Raw genomic sequence first — 23,590 nt, forward strand, 5'->3', positions numbered from 1 at the left:
TCAGCCTGGGCCTGCCCCGCCTCGGCTTTACCTTGCCACCTGGGCCCTGCATCCTGACCTGCCACCCGCCCCAGGTGGCTGCCTCCGCTGTGCCTGGAGCCGACCTTAGCAGCCTCTCTGGCGTGGGAACGAGGGGAGTTCTCCAGCTAGGATTGGGGTGATCCTTGCTGTGGTATCTCAGCTTGAAGGTTGCCCCTTCCAGGGAGGCCTCCTGGGAGCGAGCCAGCCTGGGAAGGGCCGGCATCCGTGTGCCGGAAGGCAGTCTGCAGGGCGCTGGGGGCCTTCTCTGCCTTCGTGTAGAGGGTGCGGTGCGGAAGGAGCCTGCAGCGGGTTCCCACGGCAGAGGGGCAGAGGAGCATTAGTGCGAAGGATGGCAGAGCTTAGGGGGGAGGTCGGCAAGACGGGGATGAGCACACAATCACTCTTGTGAGGTCTTTAGCCTTTAGAGGGGCCACCAGAGCCTGAGCCCAACGTAAGGCCTGGACGCGATGCACCCTAGCAGGCGCACCTTCCCTTTCCCCCTGAACTGTCAACTCGTGAGGGTTGGAACTGCTGATTATGGAGGTACATCGGATCAGGTGAGCCAGACGTGGCTCCACGCGTGGTGTTTGTTTTGGTAATGAAGGCAGGTGCTGCTCTCTGGCCCATCTGACAGGCCTGATGTTTCAGGTCCCTAGAGGCCCTCACAGGGGAGCCTGCCCTCTCTGCACTTTGGAACCTTCTGCAGGACAGATTCAGCACCCCGATTGGAAGGGCCGAGGGTTTCTGCTTCACATGGGCAGGGAACTTGTAAAGATGGCACTGACAGAACTGAGCCCATCAACCTGCAGTGTCAAGCGGTAGTGCCACCAGAGTGAGGGCATTCAGACTGCCCTGGGTGGCGCTGCCATGAGGGGTGACACCACAGTGTCACTTTATATATATATGGTCCTTTGGTAGAAATGTATTAATTTTTAGAAAAATGTTCCTATAGTTAGTTGTGTCAAAATTTTTGTTTGTAAGCCAGCTTGCATTTATCAATATATGCTCATTTTCTTACTCTCCATTCTAACTCGGGCTCTAGTTAAAACTGTCACTGTTGCCCAATTATAATGACAGGCTACAAGCACATGCTATTATCTTTATTGCTGGTGTTTTTACAGTTGCTGAATTTGTCAGATATTTTGATAGGTTAACTGCAACCTTTTTGGTGATTACTATTTGTAAATCTGTATCAATAACTTTTTTGAGAATGAAATAGTAATTAAAGGTAAAAAAGGAGAAAGTGAAAAAGGACATCTGCTCAGTTACCAGGAATGTAACTTGATGTAGACCTTATAAAACTATTTGTCAGTATTCATATGATCTAAGAAATACTATGGTTATGTCACTTACAACTATATTTATCACATCCTATGATGAAAATTGATAATGTTACAAAAAAGTTTGTGTCTCCTGTGATTAAAATTGATAATGTTACTAAAAAGTTTGTATCTCCTGGGACAGGAGGAGGACCATGGGATGACTTGAGCCAGTGATACCTTCGGCATCAGGGTCCTGCTGTGGGCCTCCTCCCATTCAGTGCAGGGCAGGTGCTTGTTATGTGGACTTTGGGCCCTAAAGGGTTTTGAGGATCCCAGTTCCTTGTGTAAGTGGAGGATTTGCTGCTGAGATTAGGGTGACTAATTCAGCCTGACTAGATATTTTCTTGCTGCCTTCCTGGATAATGATTAAAAATGTGGTCAGTACTGGCTGCATGGAAGATAGGCCATAATCAGGGAAGGATTTCTCCTGGACAGTTCAGGAGTGAGGACTTTAAAAGTTTTAGAAGTTTGTTCCCAGGGCAAAAGAAGGGGAAAGTGGCTGGAATGTCTAGGGCTGAGATAGGGCTACACAAGAAAACATGTCAGGCAGGGAAGGGAATCTGGCCTTAACCTGCTGAGTGTCTGATTCTGTTGAGATTCGATAGAACAGAGATTTATGATGAACCAGAGGGAGGAGCATGATGACACGTGAGGCTTCTCAAGAGTTCTGCATGTGGTGCTCCTCAGTACATCCAGAGACAATCTGAAAAGACTATGGAAGAGATTGAGGGAAAGGGACTAACACTTCTTAGAGGCCTACGAGGTGCCAGGCTTGGTGCTGCATGCTTCACTTGTGTGAGCTTATGCGATCCACATGAAGCATTTGGGAGGTAGTGCCGACCCATTTTACAGATGAGAAAAATTGAGGCTTAGGGATGGAGTAAAAGGAAAAGAACCACTGACACTCAGGAAGCACATCTGGCGTGCTCTAAACTAAGTTCCTTCTGGGTTGCTAGTTAGAAGATATAAATGACTATTTAAAGTCCTTGATAGTGGAATATTGAGTGCTAACTGTATGCTAGGCCCTCTTCAGAGAAGATTTTGTTTAATAATACGGTGTTTTTGCTTGGGCAGGGATTTTTGCCTTAGGTTTTCAGTGGCTCTGTCTCCAGGCCCTAGAATGGTACCCAGCACTCCAGCAGGTTGTTTACAGTGCTCTCTTTAGGAATATGTCTATGCCTGTGGCCCTGACCACGTGACTATCACATCAGTTATCAATAACTTGCTCTTAGTATCGTTATGCTTATAATTTGTTGCTGGTTATTGTTCAGTTTTATGCCCTGACTAGTAAGTGCAGATAGTTAAGATAGGGCAGAAGTGGTAGCATGGAGTTCTTTCATAGTTAAGTGAATTAAGATGGTGATAATTAATGTTTTTATTACTAATTGTTAACAGTAAATGGTTAGGTCTCAGCTGTCTATGGAGAAAGATGCGAGTTTGATAATTTTGGAATAGATTCAGTAGAGTTTTTCTATTGTCATCACTTTCCTCTTCTCAGTTAAAACTGTGTTGTTGTTGAGTTGAGTATGACTCATAATGATCCTGTGAACAACAGATCTGAACCCTGGCCTATCCTGTGCCATCCTCAGAATCTCTGACCCACTCAAGTCCATTGTTGCAGTCACTGTTTCAATCCACCTGGTTAAGAGTCTTGCTCTCTGTATAGTTTTCTTCTAAAACTACATAGTTAAGTGGAATTAATTTGCCTTCACTTAGCAGGTAATGCTTTCTTAAAAGCTTTATAGTTTTTTGAATTACTGTTTTAGTGCCTCATTGGCTCCTCTTAGTTGTCAATCCAGCTGGCAGATTATAGAAGCTTGTCATATTGTTTCAAAATGAAAGAATATTGTTGACACTAGTGTATCTTTGCTGGTCTCATAATGTGAATGAGATACATAGTTCACTTTAGACCAGATTTGTGTATGCAATTTTATTCATTTACACTCAACTGGCCCTTTTAATAAGGAGTCCTAGTGGTATAGTGGTTAAGTGTTCAGCTGCTAACCAGAAAGTCAGAGATTTGAACCCATTTGCTGCTCTGCTGGAGAAAGATGTGGCAGACTGCTTCTGTAAAGATTACAACTTTGGAAACCCTGTGGGAAGTTCTACTTTCCTGTAGGGTCACTTTGCATTGATATTAACTTTATAGGAAAGATTAGGATTTTTGTTTGGTTTTGGCCTCTTTTTTGGAGGAAGTTTGAAAAACGATGTCAGTAATGGACAGCTTTGAGATTCAGGAGTTAATACTTTCAGAGGCTGATGTTTCTGTGTTCATGGGAAAGGGAGAAGACAGCGCAGGGCAGTGGTTTGCTGAGCAGGTAAATCATCTATCTGGAATACTGCTTCCTAGGCCTGGAAGTACTTGCATTTGGCAAATACAGAGGAATGTTAGGGGCTGAATGTTGAGGCTTTGCCTCACATACTTTGGGTATGTTGCTGCTAGGAGGTGCTTGTTCCTTGGAGAAGGACATGGTGCTGGGAAGGGTGGAGGGTTGGTGAAGGAGAGGAAGACCTTCAACCAGGTAGACTGATGAGGTGACTGCTGCAATGGGTTCTTGCGTGTCAGGAAGTGTGAGGATGGCGCAGGATAGGACAGGGTTCAGATCTTTTGTTCATAGGGTCACTACAAGTTGTATTCAACTCAGTGTCACGTAGCAACAATAGCAAATAGTTATGAAGTGCCTGTTCTAGGTTTAGCTCTATTGCTGAGGATACAATAAAAAAGACAAAGTTCTCTGTTATCTCAGTTTATATTATAATGGGAAGTGGGGTGAACATTGCCCTGAAGTGACGTTTAAGGGGAGGGGGGAAACTTTTTTAATATAAATGCAAGATTTATATATTTAAATGAAGTGTGACCAGCAGCCTTAAAAAAAATTGTCCCAGGTTTGCTTTTTTTTCCCCTTGTACCTGATTGTCTTGTCTCAGCCATTACATGAGAAATAAATTTCAATACAATCTGTTCCTCTTCAAGCTAGAAGCTTTCTCCTCTCTAGGAATGTAAGGAATGCTTTGGGACTCTAGCATTTCTGACCTGGTCTACTATTAAACTGAGGGTCTCCTGAGACATGGCAGTTGTATCTTAGCCCCTTATTTACTTACGAAGAGCCTGTCACTCTTGAGGTTATGTGTCAGTGGTAGACCTGGAACTTGAGCCCACGTCTGCCTAAATCCCATGCTTATTTCTCAGAAACAGATGAGCCCAGGTCCATAAGTACAAGATCTCCTTGCACCAGGTTCCATCGGTGAAAGTGGTATGGGAAAGCCTAGAGAATGCAATTGCAAGATCATCTGGCTAGAACTAGCTATGATATTACCAATTCCCAACCTAGATTTTCACAAATTTATGTTTTCGCATAAGGAACAACACCAGTGAACACTAACCCTGGGCTACACACTGCCTACAAAATCTTGACTTTAGCCAGATTGCCTCTGGATAATAACAATACCTACTTTGGTGGCCTAATGGCAAGAAGCTATACTGCTGTCCCAAAGGCAGGCGGTTCAAATCCACCAGTTGCACCATAGAAGGAGGATGGGTAATCTCTTCCTATGCAATTAACTGCCTCTGAAAACTTGCCAGAGGATCAGCTATGGATTAGTACCAACCTGATGGTACACAACAACAACTTCATTATGATTGTTATAAGGATTAAATGAGATAATTCTTGTCTAGTGCTTTGGACAGTATCTGGTGTCTGTTTTAAAGTTTGGGGTGTGGAGAATAAAGGTCAAACTCGTTGCTTGTAGAGTCAGAACGCAGCTCATAGCTGATCCTCCAATGAGTTTCTAAAGGGTAGGGTATAAAGCCCATGGGAGGAGATTGTCCATCTCTTTACCTTGGAGCGCACTGGGGATTCAAGCCACCAGGCAGTTATGGCCTTTGGGTTAGCAGCTTAACTTCCTATGGACTATGCCACATGATTATATATACCTGGCACATGATCATATTTATGTTTTAAGTATTGTTAGTGTGCTTAGCTTTGGACTGTGTCTTGAATCAGGAACTTCCTCTGCAAGAGTCTGGGATTTTCTTTTCCACAGGAAATAAATAGGAACTATACATGTTGCCACAGCTTGACCTTTCGTTTTGGGATCAGTTACTTCTTTTGTATTTGATGAACCCCCTAAAAACAGAGTCTTCTCCTTCCTCTTTGAGTAAAGAGGTCAGGGCTGGGGCCAGAGTGTGAACTGTCCGAAAGCAGAAAGTTCATCTGTTTGGTTCCTTCTGACTGCCTTGTACCTCACACAGTGCTGTCTGGCCCTTCATGAACATTTTGTAAGCAGTGAATGAGTCAGTGAGAACCAGGAAGGGAGCTGCTCTACAGAATACTATGTGACAGTGAGGATGTGGATTTTGGAGTTGGGCAGACCTGAGTTTGAGTCCCCTTTGATACTCAGTATACCATGTAGCTTCATCTCCTATGGTCAGTGTTTTAATCTGTACTAATAGGATAGCATGTTTCAAAGGGATAGGGGTGGGGAGGGGAGAAGGCAGGGAGAAATTTGTTGTGTACAGATAATCCCTGATTTATGACAAGGCTCTCTGATGCCTTTGACATATGATGAGTACCATCATGTTAATCTAATGTTAAATCTAATACCTCTTGAGAATGGTAACATTGAGAAGCATAAATTATACACTGCAACATGTATGTAGGGCATAGTGTTAACCATAAACCCTTAGACAGTTTTGAATGAGAGTCATTGTAATCAGAATACTTAGCAAATTGGAATTCCTTGTACTTAATCCATTGCTTGGCAAAAGTTAAGTGAAGTTATAATAATGATTGTTTTATTTGTCATATCATGAGATAAGGGATGCAAATAGAAGTCTAATCCCTGTCCTCTAATCCAGAAATGGTTTAAGAAATGTAAGAGCAATGATTTAACGTGGACCAAATCTGTCTTGTGGTTTATCCATCCCTGTGGGTTTTACTTCAGTTCTACATCCTCCTTGTAGCAGACCCCTTCAACTCTAATTCTGCCTGGGAGCTGGGCAGCCATGGCCCAGGCAGAGAAAGAGGAGTGGAGAACTGTCAGAGGAGGCTTTTCTAGGCAGGGCCACAGACAAGAAGCAAATAATCAAGGGTATTTCAGGAGTGACTGAAGTTTGAGGGTCAAGGAGAGCTGGTTGGGAGTGAGTTGTGGTCTGCCTGAGTTGCTAAGCTAAGAGTTTGCACTTGATCCAGGACTTGAAGCCAGTTAGGTTTTTGACAGGGTATGTAGAAATTTGAGGAGGCTGGCAGTGTTGTGGTATTTTAGGAAGAGTAATGTTGCTGTGGTGTGTAAGAAGAACTGAGGAGGTGAAGGAGATAGTGAGACATTCATAAGCATCAGCTCCTGAGGTTATGAGGGTCTGTACCACTTTGTAGCTGTGGGTTTGGAAAGGAAAGACTAGCTGAGAAAGATAAGAATGCAGAATGAGACGCAGTGATTTACCACCTCAAGCAGGGAGGGAAGACTTTCGCCTCAGAGTTTCCATCCTTGCACATCCTGATTGGATGTTTCATCATTGACTTGACCAGACTGGTCCATTTAAATACAAGATAGTGGTGTCTGCAAAACCTTGATAATCTCTTAACAACTGAATGGGGTTTCCATCTGCTTAACTTAGTGACTCATCCAGTCAGCCATTCTGTTTCTGCCATTGGTATCAAGTTCACCTCAGCTGCACAGCATTAGACTTTTGCATGCAGAAATGCCTAGACACCTTTTAGTGAAAGTGAGAGAAAGGAATACTTCAAGGTAGGGATGGGACTCTGCATACAGGCTGCAGTAATGACAGGCACTAACACTGATTACCTCTTCCTAATAGAACAATCCTGCCAGGCTGGCTTTCTTGATTACTGTCGTTACGCAAGTGAAGAGACCATGGCCTCTCCGGGCAGTCTACCTCTGGAGTCTGTGCTCCTGACAGGCTCTGCCTCCTATCCAGTGCTGTTCTTCCATCAGATCATTCATTCCATGGACTCACTGAGCAGTCAGACTCGTCGTTGTTTTTGTTATGTGACTCATAGCGACCCTATGTACAACAGCCCTAACTCATTAGAATATGTTAAGTCACCCTAAAGAATCCATAACTGCCACCCAAGCACACACATACACACCTATGTTTATTGCAGCTTTGTTCACAATAGCGAAGAGTTGGAAACAACCCAAGTGCCCATCAACAAATGAATGGCTAGAGAAGCTATGGTATTTTCACACAATGGAATTACGCTGCGTTGGAGAAACAAGGAACTCATAAATTATTATACAAAATGGGTGACCCTGGAGGACATTATGGTGAGTGAAATATCTTGGTCACAAAAGGACAAATACAGCATAATACCACTGTTGTAAAGCAGGACTGACATTGGGGTTGAGGGAAAGCTAAGAAAAGAGGAAACAGATGAGGGAGAGAGCTGTTTAAAAGGGATATACGGGGGGAGCTCTGGTGGCCTAGTGGCAAGGAGCTGCAACTATAATCCCAGAGGCGAACGGTTCGAATCCACCAGATGCTCTGCCGGGTAAGGAGGGACAGTCTCCTCCTGTACCAGTCAGACCTGATTTGATGGTACACGCACACAAAAATAATAAAATAAAAAAAAAATAAAAGGGATATATGATTATGTATTATTGTCATGACTGGAGTCCAGAATGAAGGCTGCATAGTGGAGTGGACTGGAGGGGAGGGGTGGGCAGGGAGGAAAGTGTGCAACAATGGAAATCCAAAGTCTCTGTAAACTTTAATTAAAATTAATAGAAAAAAAGAATATGTCAAGTCTGAATCTCTTAAAGTTAAATGGAGGAGAGTGAAGGAAACAAGTAATCTAAGAGTCTAATAGACCCTGGGATAAAGAGCAGAGTCAGCATGGGGAAGTCCCCAGCACAGGGGTCTGTGACATTTCTTTTGAAACCTTCATGGGTTTCCAAGAGGACTGGCTTTATATCTTCCAGGTTGGCAATCCTGGTGGACACCATTCACCTGCATAGGGTTCATTGTGAGAAGGAAATGAATTTGTGTGTGGAAATTGTACAGTGGTACCTGGCACTTTTAAGTACAGTGGAAGAGCTGACTATGATTATTGTTATTTTTCTGTTAATATGGGTGGCTGATACATTTTATTTAACCTTCCAACTAACCCCACTCTGTGAGTTCCCAAGAAGGAAACTTCCTTGGCTGAGACTACAGTTTTAAAGTGTCCTTCGCATTGTTTTCTGGCCCGAGCTGTTACGCTGCAGATCACAAATGGTCATTACACTGGCTCAGCCTCTGAACTTCACCACCTTTTGCTTAAACTGCTCTGTGATAGCTTCCCCTTGTAGTGCTGAGCTCAGCACACCCTTTCTGAGTTCGTATCTGTTCCAAACCTATTATCGCATTAGCAGTATTTGGGCTTACTCTCTCTGAGGTTTTATAAGAAGATTTAGGCAGGAGGGCTCATTATATCTCACAAGTGAAATCCCTTTAATTTAAAATATTAAGTATATGAAAAGAGACTTTTGCAGGCAGGCACCCTTACTGCTAGGGTAATTGAATAGCCAGCAGCCTTCCATGAAAATCGAGTGGCGTTTCCTGGTGATGCTGCTGTCCTTTCTCACTTGTAGCTAGGATGGGTAGAAAGAGCTTGGGTTCAGCTTGCTCATATTTGTGGTTGTGACTCAAGGCTTCTACATCAAGCCTTTCCCCCTGGTGGGTTGTGTGGTTTCATGTATATGCACTTCCAGCATGTAGCATGAGAGGGGGAGTTTTATCCTGGTGGAGAGTCTTAATTTTAGAGTACTTGTTGCCAACTCACAGGTAAAAGGTTCAAATCCACCAGTTGCTCTGAAGGAGCTAGATGAGCAGTCCCCTCCTGTGCAGTTTACAGCCTCAGAAAGCTCACCAGAGGGTCAGCTATGAGTCAGTTTTGACTCTGTGGCAATTCAGAACCACAGTAAAGAGTCCCTGAAGAAAGCCCTGGAGGCTTACTGGTTAAAGTGTTCAACTGCTGAGTGAAAGGTAGGTTTGAACCCACCACTACCACTTTGTGGGAGAAGCGTGTCACAGTCTGCTCCGTAAAGAGTACAGCTTTTGAGACTGTTCTGTTGGACCACTGTTAGAATTGATGTGACAGTGGGTTTTCGCTGAAGGAGCTGCTCTATTTAACCTTTCCTTGTTCTTTTTTTTTTTTTAAATGTATATATATATATATGGGGTTTTTTTACTGATTTTCATATTATGATACCTTTACACTATGTTTCATTCATATACTTTGTGTTTTATACAATCTTTCATTTACTTTGTTTCATACAATCACACATTTTATTTTACTTTTTCCATACTAATGTAGTTACAGAATTCGAATACATTGTTTTTCACACCAAGTCTTTCCCATTTCCCTCACTTCCCATCAAATCATGCGATTCTATAATTAATCCCCCCCCCAGCACATCTTCACCCCTTTGCTTCCATTCCCCCCCTTGGATCCTCATATTCATTCTACAGTAATGGTTGTATATAGTATTTGTCCATATGGGACTGACTGAGTTTGACTTTCTGTCAGTCCTTAGCTTCTCTGCTGAGCACAGCTCTCCTACTGACCCATCTGGTTAGCTGGTGGTTCCTGGAGCTGGGTGTGGCCCTGTCACTGAGAAAGTCAGGGCAGCTTTGGGCTGTCCTTGTCTTCTCAGATGAGCTCCTCCTGAAGGCACTCTCAGTAACTTGGTTAACATTGCTCTGCATTATCCTGAGACTCGTGCTCTCTTGCTTGCTTTTGAGAGGTGCTCTTGGTACAGGACTTCATTCCACAGGTGATGAAGAACTCACTCCTGGATTCTAATGGTCACAATAATAGCACCCTCCTTGTACCAGTATAGAGGGCTCTCTCTGATGACAAAGGCAACAGGGAGTTGTGCCTCTTAAAGGCATCACATCCCTGAGGGTTCAGATCCACTAGTGGCTCTGACAGGGAGAAAGATGGAGAATTTCTGCCTGTGTGATTTACAGTTTCAGAAATCCAATGGAAGATCAGTTGTGAGTCGATTCTGTCGTAACAGAAATGAGTGTACCAGCGAATGTCTGCAGTGTCTCCTTCAGTCCTCTCAACTCTAGGCCTGGGCAGCAAAGGCAGTAAAGGTGATTAGTGACAGAGCTAGTGTCAGCCTTTGCATTGAAGACAGCCTAGGAAGCCTCTATTTGTGGTATATGAGGCTAATTATCCCAATAATCTATTGATGGCTTGTGTTGGCTCAAAGTCACACTAGTTCTGGGCCTGGGTAGTTTTGATTCCTCAGTCCAGGGGCAGTGACGGGCTGATTCTAGAGCCAGATTGCTTCAGTTTCTTTGTGTTTGAAGTGCCGAGAATAGAAAATATCCTTTCTGATAAATTTTAATGAGGACTTAGAGTTAATACATATATTTCTAGACACATAGTATTGTTAACTATTATTAACAATAATAACATCATGTTATTTTCAACTAGGACTCTTAGCATGTTATTAGAGCTGAAAGGCACTTGCAGTTTGGAAACTCCCTGCGCTTTGTTTTAGGAGGAGTCTGGACTTTTTGTTGGTGCTTTATTTCACCGAGGAGACAGGGCTTCTCCCATAGCTCCCTGGAAAGCCTTGTTAACTTTGTGCCTCACAGAGCATGCACCTGCCTCTTTGTGAACAAGTAGTTTAAAACAGGGCTTTTGTTTCAGGTTGTAATAAAAGTCATTCTTCTGGAAAATGGCTTAATTTTTTTTTCTTTCTCTTGACACGAGTGGCCAGCGCTGGAGTGCTAGTTACATTTGGTGCCCAGAGCATTGAGGAAACCAGAGGGTGGTGCTTACTAGTGATTTTTTAAAAAATTAATTTTAATGAAAGTTTACAGAGACTTAGGGTTTCCATTCATTCATGTTGCACTTTTCTCCCTGCCCACCTCCTCCCCCTCAATTCACTCCTCTCCTTGAAAAGCAAAGAAAAACTCATTGTTATGTAGTCCCCCCAAGTCCACTCCACTGTGCAGTCTTCACTCTGGACTCCCATCATGACAACAATAACCAATCATATGTCCCTTTCAAATAGTTCTCACTCTTACCTGTTTCAATGCAGTATACATCATTCCTCCCCTCCTTTTCTGTCTTCTCTCAACCCCGATGTCAGTCCAGTTTTACAACAGTGGCCCTATGCAGTATTTGTCCTTTTGTGACTGAGATACTTCACTTAGCATAATGTCCTCCAGGGTCACCCATTTTATATATCATGAGTTCCTTGTTTTTCAGTGCTGCATAGTATTCCATTGTGTGAATATACCAGAGCTGCTTTACCCATTCTTTTGTTAATGGGCACTTGGGTTGTTTCCAGCTATTTGCTATTGTGTACAAAGCTGCAGAAAACATGGGTGTGCATACATCTGCTTGGGTGGCAGTTATGGTTTTTATCGGGTAAATTCCCAGTAATGGAATTGCTGGACCAAATGTTATTTCTATTTGTAACTTTTTGAGAAAGCGCCATACAGCCTTCCATAGTAGTTGCACCATTTTACCCTCCCACCAACAGTAAATAAGGGTTCCAGTTTCTCTGCAACCTCACCAGCATTTTATGTTTGCTGTTCTGTTTAATTTTGCTCTTCTCTCGCTTACTAGTGATATTCATGCCCTACCCCTCATTCCTCCCTGCACACATGTTGTTCTTGCTTTCTCGGCCCCCTACGAAAGATAGCACATTTTCATAGGTGTGCGTAGCATCTACTTATCTATGTTGAATTTGTGAAAATCTGTAAAGGCATGTATTTGATTTTAAAGCAAGTAGAATATTGACGTTTAGGGGTTTATAAGGAAGAGTAAAGATTTAAAAAAAAAAGAAAAGGCAGGGGGAAATGCTTTGGGGAGGTAGCCTGACATGGTATAATGGGATAAAAGGTCCTGGATCCATGGTTGCTTCTGAGCTGTGTAAATGTGAATGGCTACTTCATTCCTGTGAATTTAGTTTTACTAATCCATAAAATGGATAGACTCTTCCCCCCTCAAGGTAGTGGACAGGGTTAAATTGTAGTAATTTAGATGAAGTGTTGTAATTAAGAGCCTCACATATGGACACAACACAAGATTGTTATCTTGGCAATTATCATTGTGCAAATTAAATTAGAACCATTCCTTGGAAACGAGGGAGGCAGACTGGGTTGGGACTGAAAAAAAAATACCTGTATTTAAAGGTTACCGTGATTCAAAAAAATGTTAGTAGTAATGGTCACACCAAGAGCAAGAAGCCCTGACTTTTAGGCTTCTAAAATCTCTTCAATCTTTGCATATTTGCTTACAGTATTTATCACACAAGGAGTGCTTTAGCCAGCCCCTGTGCTCTGGGGCTATGGCCTCTGTAATTATTGCCAGACCCCACATGAATCCCTCAGTTCAAGTGTGGAAATGGAGGCTTTGTGAGGTCAGAAGTATATCGGACAATGCCACACAGCTAGTAAAGAGCAGGAGTGGCCTTCAGACTGAGTCCTGATTCCAAAATCCACCTTTCACAGAGATGGGTCCAAAGATGTAATTTTCATATACAGTTGCCCTCTATTTCCTATGTATTTGAATTTTGCCAAACCGTTCTTATCATCATGTTTTTTTATACATCTGCTTATTAATATGTATTCTACATAGTATTGCAGATGTAATAATACCTATAAGTTTAATGTTTCCAATCCTTAAAGACAAATAAGGATTTTCTAAAAATAAATGAATAAATAAAATGTTAAAAAAAATTTTTATTTAATGATAACAAATTTATGATGGAGTTGTCAGAACAAAACTCCAAAGTGTACCAGGAAAGTGCTTTATGATGATTCTAGCAAATGTTTTTTAAAGTTTTTTAAATCTTTGCAGCCCTAGCTGATTTTTTTAAATATAGTAACCTCTTGGGTTTGTATTTTTTGGTGTTTTTTTTTTTTAAATGACTTGAAGCTCATCTTAACACACAAGAGAAAATGTGCTTGTAGTTATTGCCATACTTCGTTCAAAAAGGAGCCTTATTTCCTGATTAGAAACTTTTAACCCAGGAAGCATTTTGTTTCTGTGCCTGAGCTGACTGGATAGGAGTCAGGTAGTGATAACAGCTTCAGATCCATAGGGTTTGGAATCACCTTTGAGACCAGGTCCCACATAGTTTGCCCCTCCCCTTTCTGTTTCTCCTCCACCTCTCTGATCTGGAACTCAGGCAGATTATGAAATAAGGGAATTTAGGGATAACAGTGTAGTATTAGGGGAATATCAACCTGTCATTGAGCAACCTGGCAGTTGAACTTGCTATCAGTTTACTCCACACCCTGGCTGTGTTATATGTGCATGCTTGGCATCAGAAATGAGCAGAGTCTGAGGTTTGCCACCTACATAGTTAATCAGTCATAGTTAATCAATTAATTCATTCTTGAAGGGTTAGCGAGCATTGATGGCCTGGTGGTTAAGGAGTTGTGCTGCCATCCCAAAGGCAGGAGAAAGAAGGATAATCTCCTAGGTAACAGCCTCTGAAAACCCACTGGGAAGTTAGCTATGAGTTGGTTTTGACTGCACAACAGTGACTTAGACTGACTTCAAGGGGTAAAACCACCTCAAGATACTGAAAGAAATGTCCTCAGGTTAAAGCTCTGAGCTGTGCATGATAACATCTGCCTGCAAGATGGGCAGACCACCATGTCCTCAGTTTATCACAGACTCTGTATCTTAATCTCTTCACTAAAATTATATTCCTGCGAAATAGATCCAGGCTTCCCTTTTCCTTTTCCACGTTGATTTCATTATTCTTTCCCTTAACAATTTCCCCTGAGACATTTATCCAACTCCTAGCAAGAATTTCCTTATCCTTTTGCATACCACAAATGGACTTTATTGGCATTTTCCCCCTTATGTTTATGGATTATTGTTTCAAAGCTTTCTGGCTTCCAGATGGAGAGCACACTAATGCATCCTGGGATAATTATCCCAAGAGCTTGTGTTTTATTTAGATTTTAGAGTATCTGTTTGGTACGTGATGATTATTGAGGAAGCATTTCTTGAAATAACAGATAAGTGGCCCCTAGGAAGGCCCTCATGTACTTTCGTTGGTAGAATATGGACTTCTGAATGGAGTGTCTAGTCCTGGCACTTCAGTAGTGATGAATTTAACCTGCTTGATCAGGCTTGAAACACACGTATCCTTGTGAAGCATTGGATTAAATGATAAAATTGTTTCTATAAATTCAGTTTCTTTGAATGCCAAAATATCTAAGGAAAAGTAACGAAAAATAGGAGAAATTATTTCAGGTGTTTCCAAGGGTCCTGATGATGCCATGGATCAAGTGTTGGATTATGTCAAAGGAGCTGATACAATGGGGGAGTGGCCAAGTCTGACTCTACCCACTTCATAAAGGGAGTTTTTCCCATCAATAATATTCATAGCAGCAAAGAGCTGCTAGGTCAGACATGCCACCCTCCATGCTCCTGCATCTGTTTCTGCCATTTGTTGTATTTGTTGTTTACTCACATAGAGTTGTGGTACCAGGAATGACATTTTTTAGGGAAATAGGCTGGGGAGTGGGATAGGCCTTGAGTAAAAGTCCTGTTTTCAGTTCAGGAGGCAGATCCCAATTATCCAGCCAAGGTTTGCCTCAGAGCACGACCATGTGTCTGCAGTTAAGGTAACTGCAGATTGCTACCTGGTAACTGAAAGGTAGGCAGTTTGAACCCCAGCTGCTCCAAAGAAGAAAGATGTGGTCCTTTGCTTCCGTAAAGGTAGGGGTGAGCCACTGACTCACCAATGGGTTTTCAAAGGCAGTAAATCACAGGGAGGAGACAGCCTATCCTTCTCCCATGGAGTGGTTGGTAGATTTGACCCACATGCCTTTAGGATTGCGGCACAACTTCTTTACCACCAGAGCTCCCTGTAAAGGTTACAGCCTTGAAAACCCTATGGGGAAGTTCTACTCTCACCCATAGAGTGCTGTGAGTTGGAATCGGGTCTGTAGCAGCCGGGTTGTTTTTTGTTTTTGTTGCTTACATTATCCTATTAGTGTCCTGAATTATCCTATGTGTTGGCTTTTTAATTTTATGGGTGAGGAAATGAAGTCTTAAAAAGTTTCCATGAATTACTAAAAATCATCAGAGCTCGGTCTTGAATCCAGCCCTGGTGGCATAGTGTGTAATGTATTGGGCTGATAATTGAAAGATTGGCTGTTTGAATCTTCCAGGTCTTCTCCCATAATGATGATTGATTTGGATACCCGATAGAGGATCTCTAGGAGTTGGAATTGACTGAAAGGTGACACATGTGACACTTGTGTTACTTTGATTCTGATTTTAACCACTCTTTGTTATGGAATTGTATTGCTCTCAGAGCTATGACTTACCTGGTCTCATAGTAAATTATTAGGGCAACATAGACTAGGGGCATATGTCTTTCTCCCACTCTAGATGCTACACTTTTGAGTTGTTTTTGCTGTTCGGTGCTGTTGACTATGACTCTTAGTGACCTAAGTACAGTGAGTGGATCTGAACCCTGTCCTATCCTGGACCATCATCCTCATTTCTGACACACTTGGGTCCATGGTTACAGTCATCATGTCAGTCCGTCTTAAGGTTCTTTCTCTCTCACACTTCCCCTCCACCTTTCCCAACATAAGGTCCTTTTCCAAGGTCTGGCCCCTCTTAATAACATTACCAAAATATATGAGACAAAGCCCTACCATTCTTGCCTCCAAGGAGCATCCTGTGATTGTGCTTCTCTAAGACATAATTTGTTTATTCTTTTGGCAGTCCATGGGATATTGAGTACTCTTCTCCAATACCACAATTCAAAGGTATCGATGATTCTTCTGTTAGTACTTGAATCAGGCACCTTAGTCTTTAAACGGACACTTTGGAGACGGCTGTGTTATTTCTGCTGTGTAAACTTAGCCCCACTTGAAAATTTATCTTTTGATTTTATTTTTCAAACGCTAATGATAAAATTCACTTTAATGTGACTTTTAAAAATGGTTACAAATATGTAACAACATCTGCAAAATTAATGTTTTTTCATGTGTACAATTTAGTTATATCAGTTGCATTAATCATTTTGGCAGCCATTAGCAATGGCCATTGCCAAATTTCCATCCCCATCCAGTGTGGCATTTGGAGAGATCTTCATGGCAGGTGTATTGACCAGTTTAGAAAGTTGATACCATGAATTGAAAATGAAATCTAGAGACAGAGTCAGAGTTCTAAACTAAGCCTTCTTGGTCCACTGCCCCTGGATTTTTTTTTCTTTTCTTCAGTTTAAACATTGTTGTTAGATGCTGTCAAGTTGACTCTATCTCATCGCAAACTTAAATAAATAAAATGAGACCCTGCCTTGGCCTGTACCATCTTCGTGATTGCTGCTGTGCTTGAGCCCAGTGTTGAAATCCCTGTGTCTTATTGCCATCTTCCTGAGGGTCTTCCTCTGTTTCATTGACCTATTTTTCCAAGATTGACTTCCTTCTCCAGGGACCGGCCCTCTTGATAACATGCCCAGAGTAGGTGAGGTGAAAGTGCTCCAGTTGCACTTCTTTCAAGACAGATTTGTTTGTCCTTTGGGAGCTGCATAGTGTATATTTTTCACAGACACCTCAATTTAAAGGAATCAGTTTTTCCTGTTTCGTGTCCAACATTCATGTATGTACGATGGCTTGAGTAAGCCACACCTCAGATTCCAAAGTGAAACCCTTGCACATTAACATTTTTAAAAAGTCCTTTGAAGTACATTTGTTCTTGCAGTAAAGAAATTATTTGATTTCTTGGCTGCTGTTTATTTCCATGAGTGTTGATTGTGAATTCAAGTAAAATGAAATCCCTGACAACTAATTTTTTCCCCCTACATTTATTGTGATGCCCAGTGATCCAATTGTGAGGTTTTGTTTTATACTGAGGGGTAATCCATCCTGAAAGCCTTTGATTGACATCAATAAATGCTATACATCTTCATTTTCAGTGAGCAAGATTGTATCATGTATATTTCATGGGCTGTTGGGGTGTGTGGCCCTTCCTGCCCAATTCTCATGCATGTTCTTCTTCATCTAATCCACTTTCTCAGTTTATTTGCTCAGCATACACATTGAATAGATTTTGTAAAAGAATGCAACCTTGATGCTCAACTTTCTGGTCTTAAAACATGAATATCCCCTTGTTCTGTTCAAATGACTGCTTAATGGTCTGTGTAAGCTCTAGTAGCTTAGTGGTAAAACTGCACTGCGATCTCAAGGGCATGTGGTTAGAATCCACCAGTGGCTCTGTGGGAGAAGGATAGGCAATCTCCTCCCTGTAATTTACTGGGTTGTTCTAACTGGATGGTACATGAAAAGACCCAGATTCTGGGGGAGGGTTGGGAGGGGAGAAAAATGCAACAATGAATGAATGGAAATCCAAAGACTGTAAATTTTCACTGAAATGAATAATAAATTAAAAAAAAAAAGACCCAGGTTCTGTTTGGTCACAGTTAAGTGTTTTGAAGTTACAATTTTGTGCAATGTTATCTATAATTTGTTATGCATACAGTCTAATGCCTTTAAGTAGTCTGTAAAACACAGGTAAACCTATTTCTGGTATTCTGAATCTGATGACAGCAGTGATAACCCTCATTCCATGTCCAAGTCTGAATTCCACGTCCAGTGTAAATTTCTAGCACTTATCTGAAGATACATTGCTAATCATTTTTTTATTATATTCCATAAGATTTTACTTGTGTATATTAATGATATTTATAATCTGTGCATTCCTGTTGGATCACCTTCTTTTGAAATTGGCACAAATAAGGATCTTTTCCAGACAGTTGGCCAGGTAGTGGAATTCCAGATTCCTTGACGTAGACAGGTGAACACTGTTCTTGAAACACCTCCATTGGAATTCCATCAATCTCTGGAGGCTTGTTATTTGCTGATGCCTTCAGTATGGTTTGAACATCTTAATTTGGTACCATTGGTTCTTGATTGGATGCTGCCCCTCAAGATAGTTAAATGTCGACCTTTGATACAGTGACTCAATTTATTCCTTTTTCTTCTTTGGCAAGCAAGGCTGTCCCCTCAAGTTCAGTCTCTCACAGGTTTCACTGTACTAAGTGCCCTTACACTTCTATAAGATGTTCAAGTTAAGAATGTGACCTCATTTAGTGTTGTGAAGATTGTATAATAATGTATGCACTCTGTTAGTTGTAGTGAAGATTAATACTTCTCTGTCTGTGTCTCTTTGTTTATATATAGATAAATTTCCCCCTCCTTCTCAAGTCAGTTCTTTAAAATAAGTCGCCAGGAGTGGGATTATAGGATATAGGAGAAAACGTTTTTCTCTGCTTTTATTCTTTCCAGTTTCTCTGTTGTAACAGGTGCTGCCTTAGTTGTTCTGCATCTTTGTGTCCTCCAGGGTCCTCTAATCTGACCTCAGCCTCCCTGCCCAGCAAGGCTCATTTCCTCAGCCTGGCTCTCGGTTCTGGCTCACTTGAGGGTGAAGATCACATTCCTGCAAAAATGTCCTGTTCTGAAGTTGGCGTTCATAGTTTTTGCCACATTTGCCTCTGCCAGCCCACTATCAATGTTTCTGTTTAAATTGCCTCACTATTTTAACATAAATTGGTTATAGAGGAAACTATCATTACCCTAAGTGGAAAACTGTTATTAATTGGTATAAATAGAAACTACGCATTAAAACGGGTTGAAATAAGTTTGTAAAATTATTGCTCATCTTTGGATCACCGAACATCCCCTGGTGTGGTCTGTTTCTGGGCCTTAGTGTGCAGCTTCTTCCTGGCCTTCCTCACTTCTGCTTGCACCGGTCTCCCTGATACTTTACCCCTTGTTCACTCCCACCTCTACCACCAAGCAAGCCTTTTCTCACTATAGCAGCCTTGTGTGTCTGTCTTTCCATCCATTCAGACCAATAAGCAAGCTAACACTTGACAGCTGTCCACTCCAAGTGTGACTTCGGGGTTTACAGTACATAAGCTTTGAAGAAGAGACATTGACATTCTAACTACTCCTGGGACTCCGGTCAGGAGACTCGTTGCCATGGTCTGTAGGGAGCCATGCTGCTAACCCAGAGGTGGCTCTCTCTTCTGCATTGAATCCAACAGCTGCTCCATGGGAGGAAAATGGACCATCTTCTTTCATGTGATTTACAGCCACTCTAAAACCTGCTGGAGGGTCAGCTGTGAGTAGGTTCCAGCTGGACGACAATGAGAGAGAGAAAAGCCACATTCCCCATAGGGACCACGGTGGGACTCCCTCCTGCTCTGTTGTCATTAGGCGCTATCAAGTCGAGTATGACTCGTAGTGACTGTGAACAACAGATCTGAACCCTGTCCTGTCTTATGCCATCCTCATCACTTCTGACAAACTTAAGTCCATTGCTGCAGTTACTGTGTCAGTCTATCTGGTTGAAGGTCTTCTCTCTTTCACCTACTAATCTACCTTTTCAGGCATGATATATCTACATCTCTCTCCAAGGTAGAATCTCTCCTAACAAGATGCCTACAATATGTGAGACAAAGCTTTGTCATTTTTGCTTCCAGCAAGGATTCTGGCTGCATAGTTTTCTAGCCATATCTATGTATTCCTTTGGAAGTCCATGGGGTATTTAGTACTCCTCCCCAACACCACAACTCAAAGGGATTGCTATTCTCCTTCAGTAATCCTTATTCATTGTCCAGCTTTCAGATACATAGCAAATAATTTAAAAGACCATGTCATGAATTAGATACACCTTACTCTTCAGCCTGACTCATTGCTCCTCAGTAATGTGTGTCCTGATCTCCTGACAGTTGGTAACGAAGGGTGTTGATTATGGACCCAAGTAAGATGAAATAGTTGACAATTTCAATCTTTTCTCCATTTATCATGTTGTTGCCTATCAGTCCACTTGTGAGGATTTTTGTCTTCTTGATGTCTAGATGTAATCTGTATTGAAGGCTCTAACCTTTGGTCTTCTGCAGTGAGCACTTCAAGTCCTCCTTACTTTCAGCTATCTGGGTTGGGTCACCTGCATTAACATAGATTGTTGATGGGTCTTCCTCTGATCCTGACACCACATCATTCTTCTTACCATCCAGCTCCTTGAATGATTTCTTCAGCATACAGATGGAATGTTGTTACCGAGTGCTGTTGAATCAGAACTGAAAGCTCCCCCAGTGGGTTTTCAGAAGCAGTAAATTCATGGGGGAGAGTGTCCATCTTTCTCCCACAGACAAATTGAATAGGAGTAGAGAAAGGACACAGATCTGAAACATATCTTTCTTAATTTTAAACCTGGGTTCTATTGAGATTTTCTTTTTGTCTTAGTTCTTTCTCTTCTGTTTCATCTTTTGCTTTTATTCTTCCTTGCTTTTTATTCTGTTTCTGCAGTAAGCCCAGAATGGTGTAGAACATATTTCTCTGCTTGGCCATCCACCAGCACAATGTTTGTTGTATCTGTATGCTACCTTCATTATTATTTAATATTTTTCTTCAGATTGACTTGATTCTAACATTGCTGCTTACCTTAACTTTTTTCTAAGCAGAAACATCTGTGAAATCACGTTTGGTTTGTTAGTTGGTTTTTACCTATGCGTATTAAAAATAGCTATCTAGTAAATTGCGTTTCAGCCTGTACCAGGAGTCAGGAGCCCTGAATTCAGGCCTTATCTTGGCTACTGACATGGTATGTGATGCTAAATAAACTATCTTCTGTCTTTGGGCTCATGTAATTCTTCTCCATATGAGCCAGTTGAGCACTACGATCGATCCTTTAAGCTCAGGAAGTCCCAGTATGCTCTTCAGTACCCCTCTGTGGTTGCCCCGTCTCTAACAGTACCTGGACCATGGGAGGGTTCAGGACTCTCACTTGAGCATGTAATTCATTTGCCACCTTCTCAGAAAAGGAATCTTAAAAATATTGCAGCTCTGGAACATTGTATCTTCAAAAAAGTGTCTTAATTTTTAGTTTCAGCTTTCTCTGCTTTTGAGCCTAGGAAGCAGCATATTAGAATACAAGGAGTGCAGACTTTAGAAATAGAGTCCTGAATCCCACTATCGTCTGGTTCCTCCTCTGATGTGGGGCTCAGTGAGCTTAAGGAATTTGCCTTTAGTTTCATTGATTGTGGCCTGTAGTTAGTTAGAATTCCTATTCAGATCTGCTTTACTTTAGACTAAGCTTCAGGTGAATCTGTATTTATGCAGTGGCTATTGAAACACAATGTAAATAGAGGAAACACAATGCATATGAACTTTGTATGCAAACCAATATAATAAAAGAAAAATTTCTAAATAATTTCTGAAGCCTCTTTGAAATCCTTATTTTAAAGAAGAATTTAATTGAGTTGTTTTGTTGGCTCTGTTTGTTTTTAGTTTTTTAGAAAATAGATTTACACTAGTTATGAAGTGTCTGGCACCAGATGCCCTTAGGATTTAGGAGTGATGTGAGCAGGTGGTATGCACACCAGATCATCTGGCAACCTCAAATTCTCTTCCCTGCCATATTCCTGAAAGGACTACTTGAAACTTCAAGTATGCTCTGACTAGCTTGTCCTCTGGATGTCTACTTAATTCAGGCTGGGTGAAGCATGGCTGCTGCCAGGAGCTCCAGAGAATAGCGGTGGGTGAGGGAAGGGCGGAAGAGCTAGAGCGTGGTGCTCCTGCTCCGCTGTCTGCCACGAAGCAGTAGGGACTCTTGGCAAGACTCCCTGGTTTGGGGTACACAGTTGAGTCCATCACCTGCTGACTGACTGTATGTATGACCTTAGGCAGCTCATTTCCTCTCTCGACACCAGCCCACTGTTGCAGCTAATATATGTCATTCTATCTTGTTAAGAGTCTTTCTCTTCTGCTAACTTCACTTTGTCAAGCATGATGTCTTTTTTTCAGGGAGTAGTGCCTCCTGACAACATGTCCAATGTTTGTGAGATGAAGTCTCACCATCCGCATGTCTAAGAAGTAATCTGGCTGTTCTTCCACGACAAGCTTTTACTCTGCCAGTTGAGTATATGTAATACTTTTCACCCAACACCTTAAGTCAAAGTGTTTCTTACTCATGCTTCTACATAGGCACGTTGTAGTTGTTGTTAGGTGCTGTTGAGTCAAGTACGACTCAAAGTGACCCTGTGAACAACAAATCTGAACCCTGTTGTATCCTGAACCATCCTCATGCTTCCTGACACACAAAAGGCCCATTGCAGCAGTCACCATGTCAGTCCATCTAGTTGAGGGTCTTCCTCACCTTTACCGACCCTCTACCCTTCCCAGCCTCATGTCCTCCAAGGAATAGCCCCTCCTAGCAACATGCCCAAGTATGTGAGGCGAAGCTATATCACTAGTCCTTTCTCTCCCTTGTCTTGGCTTTGGTCTTGGGGATGAGGCCTTCATCACAAGAATGGTCTGCTGTGCCTTCTTTAGGGTGTCCTGGCAGGCTTTGGTGCCTGTGCCTTCATCACACAGCCCCAGCTCTCAAACTTGTACTTGAAGTAGGCTCCAAACGCCTTGCCTTGCTGCTGGGGGTGCAGGGTCCTGAGGTCCCCTGTGCATTTGCTTCCTGGGCTGTTTTTCTTTCTTGGCTGCAGTGGAAGTGAGGAGAAAGGCCTGGTGCTGCATCCTGTTGGCTGCTGGTGCATCTTCTCTCCCTCACTCCCAAGACCTGTCACATTTGATTTCTTGACTGCTGTTAATGTAAGGCATAAATTGTGGTCCAAGTAAAATGAGAACCATGACAACCTCAATATTTTGTACTTTTATTATGGTATTAAGGAGCCCTAGTGGCATTGGACCAAATGTGTTAGACTGCTAACTACCAGGTTGGAGGTTCAAATCTACTATTTGCTGTGCAAGAATCTGCTAGATGAGCAGTCTCCTTCTGTAAAGATTTACGACATAGATTTTTATTATGATGGTGTTTATTACTCTAATTGTGAAGAATTTTTTTAATGTTGAGATATAATTCATCCTGAAGGCTATAGTCTTAGAGCTTTATCAGTAAGTACTTTATATGGTAAGTTATTAATGAGTCTTCCTCCAGTCCTAATGCCACATTCTTCTAATATAGTCCAGTGTGAAAATTTAATAAGTATGATATCTTTCCTGATTTTAAATCACACAGTATCCCCTTGTTCTGTTCCAGTGGCTGTCTCTTAGAATATATAGAAGTTCCACATGACCACAATTAAATGTTCTGGAATTCTCATTTTTCACAGTGTTATCCATAATTTGTTAGGGTCCACAAAGTTGAGTGGCTTTGCATTAAAATGCAGGTAAATGTCTTTTTTGGTATTTTCCACTTTTTGCAAAGATCCACCTGATA

At 41.9% G+C, this 23,590-nt stretch overlaps 1 protein-coding gene across 1 annotated transcript in view; it reads left to right on the top strand.

Moving 5' to 3' along the window:
* Window positions 1–393: 393 nt before the first annotated feature.
* Window positions 394–23,590, top strand: part of CAPZB (capping protein (actin filament) muscle Z-line, beta) — a 201,109-nt gene continuing 177,912 nt past the window's right edge. The window contains exon 1 of the mRNA XM_006883585.1: window positions 394–578. Within this exon, the coding sequence (XP_006883647.1) occupies window positions 489–578 (90 nt within the window). The 5' untranslated portion in view covers window positions 394–488. The remainder of the gene's footprint in view (window positions 579–23,590) is intronic.

Source organism: Elephantulus edwardii, unplaced genomic scaffold, assembly GCF_000299155.1.
Source record: "Elephantulus edwardii isolate Elephantulus edwardi_28Jun2011 unplaced genomic scaffold, EleEdw1.0 scaffold00028, whole genome shotgun sequence".
Lineage (NCBI taxonomy): Eukaryota > Metazoa > Chordata > Mammalia > Macroscelidea > Macroscelididae > Elephantulus > Elephantulus edwardii.